Below are 22,200 nucleotides of genomic sequence, written 5' to 3'. Positions count from 1 at the left end.
TACCGACACCTTATATAGGTGAGCGAGCTGGGTTCAACCTGGCATTCCTATGCTTTTTTTCTCTGGTAATATATAGCAGTTATATTCCTTAGAAATAGTGCTCTAGGAGTATTTCACTGGGCGGCACAGGTCTCTCGGCCAGAAATAGATTTTTCCTTCGTCAAAATCCCTTAATTGGTGAGTCAGCAGTGAGGTAGGGCTTTGCCACTGCCTGCCAGAAACTGAAATCATATTCCGATTAAAGGACAAAGGTTTTTATTCATATAGGAACAAACAAGAATAAAAGGACAAACAAATAGGGCAAAAACAGAATTTTAATAATAAAATTTGTAATTTTATTACTTACCTATAGGTCACATTGCTTATATCTACAAAGCACGAGATTTCAAAGTTTAGTAAAAGAAGAAATTCCTTACATATCATCTCCTCCAAGGATCGCCAAGGTAGGATCTCGACTCAGGGAAGAATTACCTTGTAAAGAAATCCATTCACAGACTTACAGTTAGTAAGATTCATTCAAGGTTATTTTTTTGTTCTTATCAATATTATACTTCTTTTTCTTTCCTTACATCATACTTCCATCAGATGTTGATGAGCTTTAACAGGAAGTACTTCATGTTACCCCAGATAATTTGACAAAAATTATTAGGATTCTATCTTATTTTGAAAGTCATGAGGTTACAAAATGGCAAAAATTATATAAAACAACACATGGATATCTATAAAATTCAGTTGAAAGAAGGTCCCAATAATTTTTTTAATAGCCAATCAATTTCCAACCATATATCATCGAAAGCCATGGATAAATCAGTTCCCCCCAAACTACAAATTATGTAATCTGTGAACTTTAAACTACCTACATTTTAGAGAAATTAAAAACTGAAAATGAGTGTGACAATCATTGGACTTTGTCCCTCTGCATGAAGTTGACTACATTATTCAGGAAGGGTTCCTGAAATATCCATATTGTTCTTGTACTAGGAGTAATGGCACTGACATAATAATTTGGTCAATTACTTTTCAAGCGACTCAGTTAACATCACAATACTGTAAATTAGTACTTCTAATACTGTACTTCAAAATTTTCATTATCTTACTATATTTGCAATGCAAAGTATTTACGGTATACCTAATTTCAGAATCCCAAACATGGCATTTGGAACACTCTTACTTATATTAAAGGTTACCACCTGTCATCAGCAATCAAGCAAACTTATCAAGTCCTATATCATTCTTTACTGCTTTGTGCCCATTTTGTTGTGATACAAGTGGTGCTTTGTAATAATTGTTTTCTCCTCATGGTTCTAATATGTTATGAAATCTCAAGTCATTAGAGCTATTAAAGGTCAATGTCCTGAGATTAAAAAAGTGAATAATCACAATACACTTCATCTTCATTGCTACTAATAATAGCAACAAGAATAATAATAATAATATTGATAATAAAATTAATAACAACAACAAAGACAGTAGATATGGCAAAGACAGCACATTTAGCAAAATACTCTACAAACAGTACTAGTTTTTCAAACATAAGATAATAAACACAAACCACAGAATCTACATTACTATTACAGGAAGATAATGCTTAGCTTCATATCATGAAGACATATAAGTTTAACATGAAAATTCAACAAAACTCAATCTTAGAACCAACATATTACAAATACTGCACAAACAAAGAGAGGTTAAAAATTGTAAGAGGGCTAAGGAAACTACAAATCTAAGGCTACTTTAAATATAAATGCAATACAAAAATGATAAAACCTTAATTCTACTTAGAGCACCCATAAAACAGAAGATATTTTTCTTAACATTTACGAGAACTAGAATGCCACTCCTGTGTTTAAAATAAAACTGAGTATTTGGGTTAACAAATGCACATGTATGACAGTTCTACCAAAAATATACAATAAAAGTGTACTTTTCTTATATAAGTAATAAAGCCAGTTTTGTGATATCATCTCAATTTCCAAGATCCAAAATGGAAACCACAATCCAACTGGAAGATTCCATAGATGGTATACCTTACTTTTGTTTTCCAACTTACATAAAATATTCATGAGTTTTGTAATGATGTGGACAAGGAAAACATTCAACTACTGTATTCATATTAATGCTATCCGTTACACTATCTTTTTGTATAATGAATCTCTAAAAGATTTTACTCAAGTGAAAAAAATAGATTAAATGAAAACCTACGACGTTTCATCTTGACCTGCGTCAGGATTACAGAAATAAAGAACAGATTTTCATGTAAATTCATGCTGTCAAAACACAAACTTAGTCAAATAAGCCTACTAAAAGAGTAGTTCAATAAGATAAACCTTTTAAATCTTTAATTTAGTTCAAACAAAAATTCAAAGAAATTCCCAGCATAATACTGTATTCATTAATTGAAAGCTAGGAAAGAAGATCTAAGAAATTCTGATTACCATACCTTCCATAAAGCTTAGGAGTACTTAGGAGTCAAAAGCTTCCAAAATATATGCTTTTATATTTATATATGAATAAAAAAACATCACCTGGGCTGATGTGTTGGATAGGGACAACATAAGTCTGGATTGAAAGTATAATATATAAGAAGGGGAAAAACTGTTAGGAAGAAATTAAGAGACAAGCAATGAAAAGTAATAACCCTAAATGCAAATCTGAGAAAGAAATATGAGAAAAAGCTGTGTAAGAAAATAATAAATGTTGAGGGAAAGGTTCAGGAGGAAATATTTCTGAATAAGACAGATATGGAGCAAGGCTGTCTAAAAATATGTTGCCTTGTGTTAACTGATTCAGTTTACTCTCTAATGTGAATAATAGAAGAGAAGCAGATCTCCATAATGCAAAAAAGGGACGGGCTTAATGTACACTGTGTTCATTATTGTGATTGTAGTATTTGACGAAGGCTGCCAAGGGATTGAAAACTAAGGTTGCTGGACTTAATAGGATTTCGGGCAAGATTCAGTGACTGAAAGCTTGACATGGAGGTGAGTAATCATTTGAAAAATTATTGAATGAATACATATGGGGAAACATGATAAAGAGTTTATTGTAAAAATTATATAAGTATATTACTATTAAAAATACTTGGTACTGTACAGTAGGATTTAATGTGAAAGTATCATAGTTGACACGATTGATATGTAAGAGTAGTTTGGGCCTTGACATTGAAAGAATGTACAAGTAAAATGCATGTTAAAACAGCTCCATGAGAAGTTTTTCAGTAAATATAAAAATCTATATGTAACACATATGGAGTTACAGTAGAGGAAACTTTTGATAGAATGTAGTAAAAGGGGTCAATTGCTATAACCAATTTAATTTTACATTTGCAATGAAGCAAGAGTTAGAATTTATATATATATATATATATATATATATATATATATATATATATATATATATATATATATATATATATATATATATTGATAGATATAGATACTGTATAGATATAGATATACTTACACAAATAGTGAATACAGTATACGTGTTAAAAATGTTCAAGTTCAAAACTTTAAATAGAATTTAACAAAGAAACAAATTAGGCACCTTTCTTTCTTGATTTATCCCTTTTCATATTTTTCAGTCCTTTTCATCTTTAATATTTTTTTGTTTTTTGTTATATAATCATTCAGTTTCAATTGTACATATAGTTACAGCTACTCATTGCATTATCTTTCTTCCTTTTGACAATTGTGCAATAAATTAATTTACTGTAGTTTTTCTATAATTTCTATTCATTCCAATATTTCTCTTTACAGAATTAAATTTCTACAACTATTTTTGTGTGGAAATCTACCATATTTTATCAATACTAATAGCTTCTTTATAGAAAATATAGGCTTCTAATAAAATTATTTCTTATATTTGAATGAAAATCTAGTGTATTACTATCATGATTTTGTTAACATGATTTATAACTTTATCGGAATTCATATGTATTGTGCTCAAACTAACTTTGAAAAATTGTAAAGTCTTTCAGAGGTTCAAGTAGGGGTCATCAAATGATTATTCAAAATATTTGAAGTTCATCCAAATCACTGACGTTTTACTGATTGAATTACCCAAACCATTGTACTCCCAAGAAAATATACACTAAGATGTCTCATATACTAAACTCTGGATACAAGAAACTAGAATAGCAGGCTTTCACAAAAAAAAATAAATTGTAGGTTATACCTTGTTCATGTCATTACCTGTTATCAGGACAAGCACAGTGTCACAATAGATTTACTCAAAATTTACATGGTGAAGAATTATCTGTAAAGGATGTAATATAAAGTCTCTCTCTTCCTCTCATTTGTTTGCATTCAGTCTTCCTCAGTTTCACACTATGCCACATTTCTGTTTTATTGCAACTTTCCCAAACTTTACAGTAAAAGCTAAAAATACCTAAGTAATGCCTCCTTCTTAATTAGATATTAGAAAAATCTAAAGCCAAGATTTACTCATGATAATATATAATGTACACCTTTCTACTCCAACACCCATATCTTTATATTATAACCCATGAAATGCAACTAAATGGTAAAAAGTTATATAAATAAATATTTTTCTTCATTCATATATCACAATCAAAAAATAAAATCACCTCAAGTTATCATACAACATCAAAGAAATATCAATTAATTTATTTCGTTTGACTTCATTTATCATGAGTAACATCTTTTTTCACCCTCAAACCATTAGTTACACTGAGATCTATCAGCCCAATACAATTCAATCTTCCCTTACCTTGTTCTCGTAAACACTACAATTAATTAATTAATTAATTATAGTACAGTACACAGTTCCATACAATTACAATTGGCTTGCCAAGTCATAATGCAGACTACAGTACTTTCATACAAAAACAAAATAAGCACTTGTCCATAGCGTATAATGAAATAACTTTACTTATATTTAAGTAATGAATGATTTTAAAAATCATGAAATTGAAATATTATGCATTGGTATATTTGAATTTGGGATGTTTCTTGTCATAAAAAAGGTTGAGCTTAGACGATCCTTCTGAATTAAGTACAATATTATGCACTTGAGCATTATTCATACACCAACAATTCTTTTCTATATGACTAAACTCACAGCTTCAAGAAATGGAATTTCTCAATAAATGAGAGCTAACATTGCATCATGTTATAGTCAAGTTAAGTACTGTACCTTTGTAGACATAAAAATACATCTATAACAATTGTCTATAACTTACACAGCTAAAAGATACTTAGCATTAAACTACAACAGCTTTTTCTTCTTATGGCTTCTGCTATCTGGATATTTTTCCGGTAGCTTTCAGGAGCATGCTGAGATTATCTTGAGCGCTTTTCAACATCGGATTCAGCTGCAAGGCATGTAAATATGCCTTTTCAGCAAGTTCGTACTTCCGCCATCGGTGATAAAGGACACCTAAGTTAGCCCAGTAATTTGCATTGCCCGGATCTAAATTTGTAGCCACCAGAAAATGAGATTCAGACTCCTCATAGCGACTCAGTTTCCCAAGGGTGTTGCCCAAATTGAAATGAAGGGCCGGCTCATTTGGGAGATGCCTGGAATCAAATGGCAAAGTTTGGTCTTGAATTGAAAGTGGTTCAGACACTCTGTCCTCATGCCAGGACTTGGAGAATTAGTCACTTCAATTACGTATGGTAATCACAACACTGCATGTCATAACATAGCTAGTCTACTGCCTGTCTCATTTCACTGCTACGTTCATATAAATAACTACAAGTTAAACTAAAGGAGTTATAATACACCTACTACAGATGTATAAAAATTACATAATACACAAATGAATTAGGAACCTAATATGTGAACTACCCAATCAGACCAAATTCTCAAACAAGTTGTCTTTATGACCAATACAGAATTTTAATCTAGTTCTATTTATATTTGGATGAAATTTACTTAAATAAGTCAGAAATCTCTGCATAGGAAGAATTCAAGCCATCTTGAGGAGGCTTTAAAGTGAGCCTGATCAAAGAAAATTCTAGGAACTAAAATTGGAAACATTCAAAATCATTTTTGTTTCATTAGCAAACACAAATGCATTACCAACATATTTGTTCAATTCTCCGAGGATTTAACCAATGCAGAATTAAACTACCTTGTTAATACTGTTGACCAGTAAGTAAAGCTGTTTAATTTGAGGTACCTTAGTTTACCATTTTCATTCTGGGGACTCCACTAATAAAAAGCAATCACAGAGCAAAGACTACTAGCATACATTGGTAGAAAAGATGTCCTTGTAAAACAATGTTTTATTTCTGTGAAATTTGAAAAATATTGGAAATATCAAAAATGTTCATGAGGTACAAACCACTGTTTGACTGGAAATACATCTATTCTTATCTAATTTCATTAATCCTCTGGTAATCCGGGCCACGACAAAATGGCTGTCAGGCTCATGATTTTTGGCAAGGGAGCATTGACGTTATGTGTCAACCTACTTATGCTAACATTTTGTAGTGTGATTAATAAAAAAAAATTCAGATAGAAAGAAACTGAAAATTGCATTAGAAAGTAAAATCAATTTTCTATACAGCACTTATATACTGTACTGTGTCATCAGATCCTCAGATGGTTAACAGTATCCTTGAATATTTTAGCTTCATGGATAAAACTGTAGCCTGAATGGTGCTAGGAATATTGCCACTGGGAAAATTTCCACCGGGATATTGCCACTGAAAAAAATTGCCCATCGGGAATATTGCCACTGAAAAAAATTGCCCAGCTAGGAATATTGCCACTATAATGGTTTTCCAAATAGTTTTCCAAACCACTATTATTTAGGAAATTACGAATTACCAATTTTTTCTTAGAATATCACAACAAATTTTAGTATTTAGAATTCAGTATTTCTGCAAACTTCAGCCCATAATGATGTCCATCATTAAGAGCGAATGTGGGAACAATATGCTTGTTGATGATCAACAGTTTATGCACCTTAAACATGGAACAAATAAGGACCATACTGTATATACTGGGTGTGTAGTCAACGAAAAAAAGAGACACTGCAAAAACATCAGGCAACGACTTTGAAGTTTTAAAACATGTAAATGAACATACATACTCTTCAACGAAAGATCGAGTAGATGCTAAAGTTGCGCATGAATCTTTAAAAGAAAAAGTGAAAACGTCCCATCAGTCAAGTCGCGTCCTGGTAGCTCAAGCTACTGTGTCTCTCGATGAAGCTGTCCTATCTTAAATGCCCAATACAAGTCACATAAGCAGGAATATTAGGATGGAGAGACAAAACCTTTAAAATTTTCCTTCTGTTCCATGTGGAAGGGCAGGATATTCAATACCATTAAAATTATTAATTATAGACGGCAGGAAAACTTTCCTTCAATATGATTCAGGTATTGACGATGTGGATCGCAAATTGATATTTGCATCTGATGCTGGGCTACAAGATTAGAAAAATTTTAAAAATTTGGCAATTGACGGTACATTTAAAGTTGCTCCGGAATTTAATCATCAACTTTTAACCATTCATGTACAGCAAGATAAACTGAGCATCCCACGTGTCTAACAAGACAGAATTAACATATAGAAGATTTTATGATAAATCGAGTAAACTTTTAGGTAGTGAAGAATAAAAAAATATTACAATTGATTTTGAAAAGGCTTGTTTTAACAGAATAAAGGCTGTTTTCCCAAACATTTTTCTTAATGGGTGTTTCTTCCATTTCTCACAATTGCTCTATAGAAAAATAGTTGAATTGGATTTTAAACAAGAATACCACAACAACAATGAATTTTCTTTAGAAATGAAAAATTTTTCTGCCCTTGCCTTTGTGCCAACCCAAGCTGTTATTTGGGTTTTCGAAGAACTGTCAGATGATAATGCCATACCACTGGAATTTCTCGCTTATTTCGAGTCAATATACATAGGAACTGAGAGAGGGACAAGGAATAACAGACGAAGAGTTACAGGTACATTTCTGATAAGTTTCTGAAATGTCTATAGCCGTGTAGTTAATTCATTACCACAAACAAATAACAACGTACAGATGTTTCATAATTTGCTTAATAGTAATGCCTACCCCAATATCTGGAGACTAATTGACACACTTAAAGATGAAGAACGCTTAGCAACAGTTAAGAGTATTCATTTTGAACGCAGGGACTCGCTTCCCGACAAGAAAAAGTACAAAGATTTAAACACCAGAATAAAGAACATCGTCTTAAACTACAGCAGTTATGATGATAAAATTAGATATTTATGTTCAAATGCATATAACATGCATGTTTTTTAAATAAACAAGTTGTTATTATTTATGTATTTCTTATGATGAAGTTTTTTAAAAATACTCAATAAACAAGTTCTGTTCTATCTTATGTATTCTTTCTTCTGTATATTTCCTTAATGTAATTTTAAGTTATATAAAGTTTCTAAAACCATAATAAATAAAAAAAAAAAATAGTTAATTTTTTAGTGGCAATTTTCCGGGTGGCAATATTTCTAGGAGGGCAATTTTCCCAGTGGCAATATTCCGTGCAAGAGCCCCAATAACTACTTCCCAACTAATGATACTTTAAAATTTTAAACACACCTTATCAAACAAACCAAAATACCTTCCCTAAGAAATCTTTGCACTGATTAGCAAAGATAACAAAGAAAATAATACAAATATTAATACAGACGTACCTGAAACACAGGCCCATGAAGCGGGAGAAGAGGCTGCAGCAGCCTTTCCCCACATAGGATCGTCGGAAGAGACGGACCCTGCTGGCACCAGGACCCCGTCCCTCCCTCAGGCCCCCCCACTTGCCTGGATCGACAACACAACCCCACTATCAGGAATTTTAGACTCCTGGGGAAGAGCAATGGGCCCCTTCCCCGCAACTGACTTACGTCGTCCCCTACTCTGGGTAGGGGAAGGCGGCTGAGAAACTCTAACCGACAAAGCGCCGGGCGAAGCAAGAGGCGAGGCGACGTTCGGTTTCCTAGGCGATCTCCTGGAAGCCTTCTTCTTCTTAGTGCCGTATCGCACCAACTGCACCTCGTTCCAGGACTCGCACTCCGGACACGTGGCCGTAGGGGAACAAACACTGCCCCTACATGAAGAACACAAGGAGTGCGGGTCGACTTCAGGCTTCGAGAGGAAGGCGCCACACGATTTACCGGCCATAGGCCCTGGGCAACAAAGGGGATGCTCCATCACGCACTAGCAAGACGCCGCGAGACACAGGAACACAGAGGGAAAAGGATAAGGAAGAGCACAATGGGACCACGTGGGAACCGTGTGGGACACAAAGGGGATCGAGGACACAAAGGGTTGCACTGGGTAAGGAGAGCGCGTCGGGATGTTATCATGACGCGACCAGAAAACTTACTGGAGATCGAGACCTGAGCAAGCATGCTCTCTGACCCGGGGTCGCCTCGTGGTGCGTATCACTCCGCCAGAGGTTACCCCACATAGAAAACGGGAGTAGGGTAAACTACACAAAATTCTGGTCGATTGGAAGGAGATCCCAGAGACTCCTAAGAAAGTAGTTCGAGGTAAGAACTCCGTGTTGGAACAAACAAATATTAATACAAAAGTAAACATAACATAAATCAATAGAATTCCCAGCCATCATACAAGATACACAGTATAAAGAAATGAAAAAATTCACTAAACAAAGTAGCTTGTAAATTGTGAATAGCATAAAATGTAAAAAAGCACACCTAGAAGACCCAACATAAAATGTCTGACAGATGGACATCTACTATATAATGAGGTAGACCATGTAAAGATTAACAGATTTGTCATAGACATCACACTGTCTCAAGAACAAACAAATCCTGAAGTGGGTAACTAATTGAGTCTAAGAGCTACTGGCTGGCTGCCACTACCTTTTGCAAATAGAAACAGAAAATGTCTAGGATGGATGGAAGGATTTTATTCATGAAAATCAGGGATATAGCCTATGTAGAAAATTATCTGGAATATTTTTATGGGCACTGTATGGTCTAATCATCCTCATCATCTCCTCCTAAAGCTAAGGACTTAAAAGGAAAAACAGACCTTTAGGTTAGGGACCCTTCTATTGGCAAAAAAGATATTTCCTAGAAGAATAACCGATAAGTGCCTAGAAATAGTCAATCTGTAGGTTGACCAAGCTTACACTATTACCTTTGATGAAAGATCAGTACCAGAGGCACCAACCATGCCGTGTCCTAATAGTTGCATCACCTTAATTACAAAAACCCTCATGGGAGCAATTTGGTTGCTTGCTTATCCAGCAAATCAACTAATTCATTGCTGAAGGAATTAAACTATTTCAAGTTTAAATTTAATTTCATTTGACCTATGGAATTTAAAGATCAATGACTGTTGACAGCAATGGAACTTAAAAAATAAAACCCCATAGTTGTCATCTGGTAGGATCCTAATTACTCAGAGATTAAAGTTACTTTAGAACGCTATGCTTACAACATTCTTGGCAGACCATCCCAATATCATTAGAAATTGAAGAAAATACCTTGAGGTTCAGGAATATCCAATATATGGACCCTTGGTTTATAGGGAATACAAACAATCCCAAAGCGTGAACTTCACAAAAACCTAAACTTATTGTAAGTGATTTTAAGTAAATAAATCATGTTTACTGATTCTGGCAGTAGCAAGAGGAAAAAGAATCCTAATAACCGAGATATTTGCTCACCTGAAAGAGGTACAGTAAAGAAATAAAAATCAAAAGTGCCAATTAATTTGAAACAAACTACCTCCAACATCACAGATACAATCACTATTCACTACTAACAAGATATTTTGAATTTAGGAGATTGTCTAACAAGAATATCAGAGAAAGACAATTGTAAAGTAAAGGGTAGTATAATCTGTCCATATATTTACAATTTACTACTGTAGTAGACAAATAACTACTTAACAATAATCTATACAGTACACTCAAAATTTGCTATGAAGTACAACCCAAATACAGTACAGTATACTGTGTCATTGTACAAAATGCTACCAACTGACACGAACCCAATAAAACAAAATACAATAATTTTTGTACTTACTTTAAGGCTTTATGTGCGACTTCAATAGCTGGTTGATATAAACCTTGTGAGTCCAACAAGATTAACATGTTTGTCCAGGCAACAGCTAACGACGGTTTTAGAGTGGTTGCGTTTGTCCAAGTCTTAAGCGCTGCAGTGTGATCACCTTTCTCCAAGTAAAGATTACCTAAATTATACAAGCAATCGGGATACACCTGAAAAGAAAAATACAGTTACTAGTAAGAAAAAACAATTTGTATAACAAAATCATTTTAACTCATACTTTATATGAAAGTCCCTTGCTACTAGTCGTGTGAATGTGTTAACTTCTTGATAGAATATCTTCCCTCACTGTATAACTCAGGCCTCCCCTATTAACATCTAGCACCAGTCCCTTCCTAAGACCTAGGCTTTAACTAGCCATCTGCCTTTTAGAATACTTAATTAGTTTTTTGTCATTCATGAGACAAACCCTTTTCTGTTGGCTTTGAATTGTGACCCTTTATGACAATTTTGGTTGTATTATTTATCATTTAGTTTCCTCACTTGTTTCTTTGGATTTTTACAGGTATGGTTTTCCTGTTTTTACATACAAAAAATCAAAAATTTTAAATAATTTTTATTTTTCCTAACATACTTACCGAGAACTACTTTCTTTAGGAGATCACTGGTTATCTCTCTCTCTGCGACCAGAGTTTTGGATAGTTATCCCCCCGCTCCGCGCCCTCAGTGGCTTTACCCCCGGCATCCAGGAATGTGCCCCGAGGGTAGGATTAACGGTAGGTCGCTTGCAGTCGGGTCTCCCTCCTCATTAAGTTCTATTGCATTAGCATCATGCTAGTAAGGGAAGAAGGCACTCGGGGAAGGAAGGGAGGGCCATTACCCGAAAGTAGTTCTCGGTAAGTATGTTAGGAAAAATAAAAATTATTTAAAATTTTTGATTTGTTCCAACACGAATACTTACCTTCGAACTACTTTCTTTAGGAGACTTACACTTTAGGAGGCGGGAGTGCTAATCTGACCCACTGACCCGGCCGTGGAGGCCAACAGGCCTCTGGATAACGGGACCTACCAGAGAGCGGAAGCGAGGGTAACTATACAAAAATTCACGTTAGTGTCTAGGAACTCACTTTTTTGAAAACTTCTTTTGACGTTCCTTCTCGACGTGTAGTCGTGAAGAATGTGTTATTTTTCTGGGAACAGACGGTACCCCCGAAGAGGCAAGTAAGCAACTGGGTAGGAGGTACGAAACCGCACTTGTGCCTACCGGTCGCTAGTCTTGAATGCGCCTGTGGTTTACCGTTACACCGCTTGGAGGGCGGAGATGACTGTTCCAATGGAGTACCCGTCCAAGGATTTCCTTGAGTAGTCCTTGAGGTAGTGGGCAGTAAAGGTTGACTGGCTCGACCAAGTACCTGCTCGCAGAATTTTGCCCTACTGCCATGTTTTTCTCATAGGCTAAGGAGGTGCTCAGGCCCCTGATGTCATGAAGTCTGGGAGTGCCTGGCACTGCTATGCCAGCTTCCTTGTAGGATCTGGCGATCACCTGTCTCAACCAGAAGGAGATGGTGTTTTTGGAAACTTGTTTCTTATTAATACCTGTGGAAACGAAGAGGCTCTTGATATCCGGTCGGAGATGCGCTGTCCTTTCCAGGTATTTTCTAATTGTTCGCACTGGGCACAATTTTAAGTCTTCTGCATTACCTGTCTTAGGGATGGCAGGAATCGAGAAACCTTCAAACCTCGGGTCCCAGACTGCTGGGTTTTGAGTCTTGGCCACAAAAGAAGGTACGAACTTGAAGGATACTTCTTTCCACCCCTTTGAGTGAGAGACGTCATATGACAAACCATGGATCTCTCCCACTCTCTTAGCGGACGCCAAGGCCAGCAAGAAGACGGCCTTGAGGGTGAGATCTTTGTCCACGATATCCTTCAAGGGTTCAAAGGGGAGACGACACAGCATCTTCCGGACCTTGTCTAAGTCCCACTGGGGCACCCTCCTCGCCTGAGGGGGGCAAGACTGCTCGAATCTTTTGACAAGCATCACTATGTGTCTCGAGGCCCCCAGGTCGATGCCCTTCAGGAGGAAGACTTGGCCTAAGGCAGCCCGAACTCCTTTTATGGCTGGGATTGACATCCCTACTTTGTCCCTGAGAAACACCAGAAAATCTGCTATGTCTGGGACAGAGGCCTTAAGAAGTCTAATGTGCCTCTCAGAGCACCACTTCGTGACGGAGGCCCATTTTGTCTGGTAGACCACGGCTGACGACTTTCTCAGGAATAGAGACATTCTCTTAGCCGTGGAGGAAGAATATCCTTCTTTCTTCAGGAGCCGCTCTTTAGTCTTCAGTCGTGAAGACGTAGGGAGAGTGGGTTGTCGTGGAGCTTGAGAAAGTGAGGCTGGTGCAGAAGGTCTGACCTGGCGGACAGAGGCCACGGCGGTTGACTCGATAGGTCTTTTAGATCCGCGAACCACTCTCTCTCTCCGGCCACCAGGGTGCTACCAAAGTCATCTTTAGGTTTCGGGCCGTCCTTACTCTGTTGAGCACTTATCTTATCAACGTGAAAAGAGGGAAAGGCGTACACATCCAGATTGTCCCACTTGTGCTGAAAATTCGTCTTCTAAGGCTGCTTTCGGGTCTGGTACAGGGGAGCAATAGACTGGGAGTTGGGCGTTGAGGTTGTTGCAAAGAGGTCAATCACCGGGGAACCCCAGCGTTGAATGATGAGCTTGGCTACTTCTGGGAGAAGGGACCATTCTGTCCCTACTATCTGGCCCATTCTGCTGAGGCCGTCGGCCAGAACGTTTTTCTTCTGCTCAATCTAGAATCTCTATGGTGAGATCGCACAACTCCTTCGATTACAAGCACCCTGCTTCTTTATGTATGCCACTACCGTGGCGTTGTCGCACATCAACGCCACGGTGTTTCCCTTTAGCAGACTTGCGAAGTGTAGGCGCGCCTTCTGGACTGCTTCCAACTCCAGGACATTGATGTGGAGTTGCCTCTCCCCTTCCAACCAGGTCTCTCGAGCCGTTTCGTCGAGGAGAAGGGCTCCCCATCCCTGGTTGGAGGCGCCTGTGAACAGTAGTAACTCGGGAGGGCCGGTCCCGAAGGTCGTCCCCTTGAGTGAGTTCGACTGGCAATGCCACCATTCTAGGGAGGGTCTCGTGTTTGGAAGGACTGGGATTAGCACCTGCTGTGAATCCGTCTGGCACCAGAGGTTCTTGAGATTCCATTGGATGGATCTGAGCCTTACCCTCCCTTGGGGAACTAGGTTCTCCAATGAGACCAGGTGACCTATCAGCCTCTGCCAGTCTTTCGCCCTCCTGGGGTTTTCTGACAAGAACGGCTGACTAATGTGCCTGAGGTTTCTTATCTTATCCTCCGAAGGGAAAACTTTTCCCCGAATGATGTCTAATGTCATTCCCAAGTAGTTCATTCTGGTGGATGGGGATAGATTTTACTACTTCGGGTTGATTACGATCCCCAGATCCTTGCAAAACTGGAGGAGACTTCTCCCTTGTTCCTCCAAGAAGACCATTGAGGCGGAAGGAAGCTACCAGTAGTCCAGGTATCTGATAAGGCGAATGCCTCATTCGTGAGCCTCCACTGAGACAGCCGTGAAGACTCTCGTGAACACTTGGGGCGCTGTTGACAGACCAAAGCAAAGGGTCCTGAATTGCAGGATCTGGGAACCCCATTTCACCTGGAGGAACTTCCGACCCGAGGTGTGGACCGGAATCTGGAAGTATGCGTCCTTGGGGTCGATGGTCATCATATAATCTTTCTCCCTCAAGGACAGCAGGACTGACTTCTGAGTGTCCATTTTGAAGTCCGTCTTCTTGACGAACTTGTTGAGAGCTGACAGATCTATAACCGGTCTCCACCCCCCGGTCGCTTTCTCCACCAGGAACAGGGGACTGTAGAAACCTGGCCCTGGGAGAAGAACTTCTTCCATGGCACCCTTCTCTAGCATGGACGATACCTCCTCTTGAAGGGCGGTCCTCTTTAACGGGTCTTTGGGATCTAGCCATTCTGTCCGGTTGGCCGGAAAAAGCGGGGGTGGTTCCGTTAGGAACGAAGTCTGTAGCCCTCCTTTAGTACGGACACTGTCCAAGGCTCTGCTCCTTGAGCCTTCCATGCTTGCCAATGACGTCTGAGGCATCCTCCAACCCGAGGGTTGGGCGGGGATAGGGGGCCTCCCACTCTATCTTCTTCTAGAGGGGCGGCTTGATCTGCCTCTCCTAGAGGCGGAGTAACCCGACCTGAAGGAGCTTGAGGGCGCTGGAGCTCCCCTGCGGGGGGGCTGAGGCGTTGCGGACCAGGAGGAAGAGGGGGGGCTTCTCTCCTCGTAGTGCTGGTAGAGGCTTGGGGTGTCGCGGCACTATCCGAGACGGACCTCTTATAGGGCGGTCTCCTAGGAGTCGTAGGTCTGGGGACGTTAGCCTCCTTCTTTTTCAAGACCTTCTCCATTATGGCTTCTAGTTCCTTCAGAGAAAACAAAGACTCTCCCCACAGGGGAAGGCTGCGAATGGCTCGCACCTCCCTGTCTGGTACCTTCCGAGACACCTTTGCCAGAACAGAGTCTCGCTTCCAGAGCACCCAGTTAGCTGTTAGTGCGAGAGACTGATATGTCAATAACTTAAGGGTTTTACCCCCGGAGGTAATGAGGTCCCTCAGTAGGCCTTGCTGGTCAGGGTCCTCGGGGTCGAAGGAGGCTTGTACACCTACCAAAGTGGAAGCCCACCAGTCCAGCCAAGAGGAGACGTTTACTAAGTCCCTCGACATTTTCTCCATCATGGAGGCTTCTGCTGGCGAGAAACAGACTGGGGCCGAAGAGGCTCTACCGTCTGAAACGCCTTGACTAAGGATGTCTACTGCTGACTCCACCTTAAGGGGCCTGGGCGTCGTCCCGCTGGTACATAGACTTTGCCTTGGGGTCTGAGGCCCTGGAGCAATTTTGAGGACCTCTGGGTTTTGGGGGCCTCGGCATTGCTGGCCACTACCTTGCCGACATACTCCTGCTCTAGGACTAGATCTCGGGCTAGAGGAAGTGCTAGGGACGTCTTAGGTTGGGAGGGAGTCTGCATGATCCTCAAAAGGCTTGACTTCCAGGAAACTTCATCCGTAGCCGCAGGTTCCGCTATTTTGTGGTGCCTTCTGAAAAGGCTAACCACTCTCCTATAGACGGAGTCCTCCGTCAGGGAACCCTCCCCTCCGTCAGCCGAGGTCTCGGCTTGGGGCCGGGGAGCTGGGTTACCGGGCACGCCGACTGGACGTCTAGCTCTTTGGGACCAGGGGCGCCGGCCTGCCGAGGTACTGGATTTCTTCTGCGGGGACGTCCGCACCAGGGGCCTGGGTTAACGCAGGCAACGCTGGTTCAGCGGGGACTCTCGTCCGCCCAAGGGCTCTGGGTGCCGAGGATGCGGTTCCCGTGGGCTGACCCGACAGCGGGAACCGTTCCTTCCGACCCGAAGGCCGCACCAGCTGGGCTGGTTCGGCCAGGCCGCCCGACAAAAAGCGCGTTTCCCCCCGCTGGGCGGGGTGAACCGGAGGCTTCGGGGATTTACGCTTACCTGTAGAGTCCTTCCTAAGGCTTGATCTCGAGGAGCCGGGTCACCGGGCACTCCCCATCGGGCGCTTCGGTTCTGGAATACCAGGCACTCCCTTGCGGTGGTACCGGTCTTCCCCGGCGGGAGCTCCGCACCAGGTTCGGGGGTCAGAACCGGCATCGCCGTACCATCGAGGACTACCGTTCGTGTATTCTCTCTGAGGGACGCGGACGCGGATCCTCGTGGGCTGACCCGACGGAGGGAACTGTTCCTTTATGTCCGAGGGCCGAACCAGCTGTGCTGATTCGGCCAGGCTGCCCGTAAAGAAGCCCGGTTACACCCGCTGGCGGGGTGAACCGGAAGCTTCGCGGCCTTACGCCTGCCTGAAGAGGCCTTCTCGCATTTCTCCCTGCGAGGGTTATATCTGCGTCTGGAGGATGGCCTTCGTGGTGAGAAAAACCCTGGGCTGCCGGTCCGGGGAACGCTGTAATACAGACCTGGGAGGCTCCTTCTCGGCGAGGCCCTCGGCTGCAGAAGAGACTGAAAAATACGCCAAAGAGACTGGAGAAGAATTAGGGACATTTTTCCCCCACATGGGGTCATCAGAGGAGACGTGGCCTGCTTGCACCAGGACTCCGTCTCCCCACACACTCTCGAAAGTATCACTTACCTCGAACTACTTCTTAGGAGTTACCTTCTCCACAATAGACCAACCTCGTCTCCTACTCTGGGTAGGAGAGGGTGGTAGGGAAGCTCTGTCAGGCAAGACGCCCGGCGCTAGTCTTCTTAGGCGAACCCTTCGTCGCCTACTTCTTCTTGGTGCTATACCGCACCCACTCAAACTCCTGGGGAAGAGCAATGGGCACTTCCCCGCAACTGACTTACCTCGTCCCCTACTCTGGGTAGGGGAAGATGGCTGTATAAGAAGCTCTATTCGACGAGGCATCGGGAAGTAAGTGGCGAGGAGAGGCTCGTCTTCCTATGAGCATCTTGGCTGTATTCTTCCTCTTGGTGCCGAAGTGCACTCACTGCACTACGTTCCAGGACTAGTAGTCCTGACACGTGGTTGTAGGGGAACATAAGCTGCCCCTACACGGCTAACACCGAGGATAAGGGGAGGAAGAATGATTTATTGTAAAATTGTTTCCTTCAGCTATTAATTCCTTGAAGGAAATCAAGGAAAACTGCTCCATAACGCACACAACGCACGACACAAGCACTTAAGGAAAAGAATTAAACACCGGGTAAGCACCCGGTTGAAAAGTGAACGCACAGGAACACTTGGGAAAGCACACTGGAAAAAACGCAAGTTGCCACGCTGGGAACACGTGGGGCACAGGACGCACACAAAGGATCGACAGAGATACGAGAGCGAGAGATGTTCACCTCTCGCGACCAGAGAACTTAATGAGGAGGGAGACCCGACTGCAAGCGACCTACCGTTAATCCTACCCTCGGGGCACATTCCTGGATGCCGGGGGTAAAGCCACTGAGGGCACGGAGCGGGGGGATAACTATCCAAAACTCTGGTCGCAGAGAGAGAGATAACCAGTGATCTCCTAAAGAAAGTAGTTCGAAGGTAAGTATTCGTGTTGGAACAAACTTATTTTTAGGAATTTAATTGTACATAAATCATCCTTCCTTTTAATAGGTTAAATTTGAAATGAGTTCTCCCCACACTCTTCTGTCCTGAACTGTCTTCCTGAAATTTCATCAGGTCTAGTTCTCCCTCTACGCATTGTTTAGATTACTTTATACCTTCTTCGGGTTTTCATCTTGCTAATTTCATAGTCTATGCTTTCTGACAAGCTGCTCCTCAATTCTTCACATCAAATGTCCAAATCCTTTGCAAATTCCTCATATGTGATATGATTATTTCTATGAACGTCCCTTGATGTTCATATTGCCTTTGTATCTGGAAGCTTTGAATGTTGATGTTGCTCCTCATAATTAAGAAATTTCCTGTTAATTTTCCTTTCAATACATTAATGACTAGTAAAGCAATAAGATCAGTGTTTAACAACAATATGTTGCTCTTCGTATCGCTTCTCCAGTTTCAAAGTCGACATGGGACAACAATGACTTGTCCTTCTCAGTCCCAGGTGTCAAGTGTTTTGTCAATTCTTATACTTATTGTTTTTAAGTTGTCTTCACCTGATTTGTTAGCAGTCTCTAAAGGGCTATGCATAAGAATTGTTTTAGGTGATCATGATCCCTGTTTTCTTTGTCTCTCATACTTGAGACAATATCTTAATTTAGAGAATCATTGTGAGGAGTAGGTAAGCCTCACTGCTCCCCTCTGGAAAGTTTTTATGATTGGCTTAAAGTTCAAAGCATAAAGAGGCTTACTTTTAGTTCAGGGGAAATCCACAGAAGACTACGCTACTTGTTTGTAGAGGAAATGATACTGATAATGCTATGTCAGCTTTTGACTTTGCTATAACCTAACAAGTTACTTTTGATGGTCACACGCTTATTAAGAGTTTAATGTCATTATCTTCTTTTGTGAAAGCTGAGAAGTCTATTATATTTTAGATTCAGGGTAATATTTCTGGCTTAACCAGCCCTGTTTCAAACCCTAGCCTAACTCTTAACACGGCACCTCCATGATTTGAGATCCTCTTGTAGAGCCTCAAATTCTTTAATCATTTTAGATCCTTCCGCTGTGTAACCCTCACACTCCTGAATTTCTGGCCACACTTTTATACACCTAGAAATTGCAAGGCAGAAGCTCAACATTATAGTCTAGATCTTTATATCCCTCCACTAGTAAAGTGCCTCTAAACAAATGCTTATCCCTTAAGTGCTGAGATGGCAGTCTAGATATTCTATCGCCTCTTGATGAAATATGTGTTCTTTACAACTCTTATTATTATATGGTTGGCATGAAAAATATAATTCCCTTTAGCTAAATGTATTCCTAAAGAATTATTCTGTTACAGATTCATCAGATCTGTTTGATTGAATCAAGTTTGAAAGGGTGTGAGCATCATTTGTTGGAAACTTACCAACTACCTTATTTCATGCTTTTCTCTTACAGGGTGGCCAGCTCTATAAGAGTCAAGCTTGGTTCATTCGGCTGGTTACTCACTTACCTTTTAATAAAAGAAAATCTTACACAATTCCTATACATAGTAAGTAGTTAATGAAATACTGTAACAGTTAAGTAAAGTCTTTAAAATAGATTATTAAAAAGACAATAATCAAGATTGGTCTTTTAAGATATCTCAGCCACGGGATGGAGGCCTAGTAACACTCAACTTCATACCTGAGTCTGTTGTCAAGCCTCAGACTCCAGTTGTAGCTATCCAAAGGTTCGGGCCCTTCTAGACTGAATGTAAACTATTTAACAATATCTAAACAGTCACTTAATGTGCATAGTTTATTTTGAGTAAGACATTTAAATTGATATCCCAAATTCAAAGTAAGGCTGTTAATTCAAGTTTCCATCTGGTGCTAAAACCTGCTATGCCACAAGACGGAACACTGCCAATTTAGTCCTGGATTATGACGTTTCCTGCACTTGAACCTGTCAACAGGAAATCTACAGATCATTTTAACAAATACCTTTATGAATTCTTTTAAATCTTTCAACATATGTAGCATTAAAAGATATATAGGATTAGCTTAAAGGTTATAACTTCAAATAATGATTACTCTTTTTATTGGTCACTTTGAGTTGCCAGTTACCTAAATTAGGTTGTATCCAGATAATTGGTTATATTAGATTTATCAACCCATGGTAATATGAAGTTTGACCAGACCACTCAGTAGCCAAGGGAATACAAGGTCATCCTCCCTGTACTGAATAAGGAAAGTGCTCTTAACTTGGACCAACTATAAAAGCTTCCTCTGCCGCAGCAAAAACAATTACATTAGGGTTTTGTCACTAGGTCAGCACTGGGAACTCTCAGGGACACTGCAGTACACAGTGATCACCAATTGGGAATACTGCTGGCAGTCCAAACCTAGTATGCCCGCCAGACAAGTAATATCTGCTTTTGGGCAACACTCCAGTCTAGATTGAGTAACTCCTTACTTTAGTAGAAAAACTACCATGAAGCAAGATGAGTTATGCTCCAAGCATACTTCTTTCAGATAGGAATAGTCAGAACCCCACTCCCAGGAGGCAGGGGGGTTGCTTACAGTCATTCCTCACAATTGTGTACAACTCATGTGACATTGAAGGTTTTTATTCACATAGGAAAAAAATCCACTTCACCACAAACTTATCTTCAGTGCACTTTTGCTTACAGTACATACGAGAGCACTCAGAACAAAAACTTATCACAAAAAGAATGTTCGAAAAGATCCAACAATTGAAAGAGTAGCGTAATGGTAAACCTGTACCTATCGCAACCAAAGACATATAAGTAGCTATTCTGTGACTGGCGGGTGAGTAGGGATTCACTCACCCTAGCATCACCTGCCATTACCAACTTTCTTATTAACAATTCAATGGCCTTTCAAGAAACACTGAAGACATTTGGCTTAGTCATAAGTCACATAACCTAATTAGCTATAATTTCATAACTATATTAAAGATAATCAAAACATTTTGATTTAAACCCTTTCAGTTCCACCCCAGGCCAAAACATTTTATTAACCTTTTCAATCCCACCCCAGGACAAATAAATCTATCTATCAAACTCCAGGCCCTTTTCTTTTATGTGTTTCTTAACTAATCTTGGCCCAAAAATAATTAGCCTTAAGAATTAAAAAATATATGTATCTTACAGTATAGCTCAATCAATTTTCTTCCCATTGCATTATCATATTACATGAAAAATCTACATACTATACATGTAAATAATATAAGAATGAAATTACTTGAAATTATTGGACATAGAATAAAACTTGGAGGATTGAAAGGTTTAAAATAATAGCTCATCCAATTAACAAATGAATATGCATTTTCTATATAAAGTGAAGGCCTTTAAAAATAGGTAGTACAGAATGCTTACTCATTCACCCATTATAAATTTAAAGACTAACTTACTGATCTGTGGGTGAGAGCTGTGAGATAACTGTTCTCAGCAGATGGGTGATCTCCCAAAGATGCCTGCACAATACCCAAATTCATCCAAGCTGCCGCAAAGTCAGGACGTAAAGTGGTGGCTTGCTGAAGCAGGTGAAGAGCTTCATCCAGATGACCTTGATCCTGTATTAAAAATAGTATTTAGCTCAGTACAGCAAATGATAGGCATATCATAATTTCAGTGTTTCAAATGCCATAAACCCAGACTTTGTAAACCAATAGTGAAGCTCATGTTAATATAGTGTATATATAGCACTATGCCAGCAATGTTTGTGAGTACTATAACCAATATTTCCTCAAAATTATAATCGTGGAATTTCTATAAACTTTTTTTTAATACAGACCTATTTTCTATATCAAGAAAAAATTCATTTCAGTATTTCAATACTTATTTGGTAGTCATTGTGCTAACATTAATGATGCTACCAGTTCCAACCTCTAAAAGAAAAGTGAAACCTCTCTCCCTCCTGGTGGCGACACATCATTTAATACCACCTATCGAAAGGAATACTAACACTAGATGACTGATCTGTAAAAACGTACTTGTACTTAGAATAATTACATTATTCATGAATCTTTTCTAATGTAAGAAAGGTTAGTTTTTGTATTATTGTAAACTTG

The 22,200-nt window shown here is 39.9% G+C and overlaps 1 protein-coding gene across 3 annotated transcripts in view; it reads right to left on the bottom strand.

The window, feature by feature from the left end:
* Positions 1 to 346: 346 nt before the first annotated feature.
* LOC137632611 (protein O-mannosyl-transferase TMTC4-like) overlaps positions 347 to 22,200 on the bottom strand; it is an 82,810-nt gene continuing 60,956 nt past the window's right edge. For 2 of the 3 annotated variants that reach the window (XM_068364658.1, XM_068364659.1), the window contains exons 13-15: positions 21,541 to 21,702; positions 11,009 to 11,202; positions 3,429 to 5,540 (exon numbers count right to left, since the gene is read on the bottom strand). In XM_068364658.1, coding sequence (XP_068220759.1) covers positions 5,261 to 5,540; positions 11,009 to 11,202; positions 21,541 to 21,702 — 636 coding nt within the window. In that variant the 3' untranslated portion in view covers positions 3,429 to 5,260. Of the gene's footprint in view, positions 472 to 3,428; positions 5,541 to 11,008; positions 11,203 to 21,540; positions 21,703 to 22,200 lie in introns of those variants that run through there. The other variant, XM_068364660.1, reaches the window with a different exon arrangement.

Source organism: Palaemon carinicauda, chromosome 41 (genome assembly GCF_036898095.1).
Source record: "Palaemon carinicauda isolate YSFRI2023 chromosome 41, ASM3689809v2, whole genome shotgun sequence".
Taxonomy (NCBI): Eukaryota; Metazoa; Arthropoda; class Malacostraca; order Decapoda; family Palaemonidae; genus Palaemon; species Palaemon carinicauda.
This window is presented reverse-complemented; position numbering and strand designations above follow the sequence as displayed.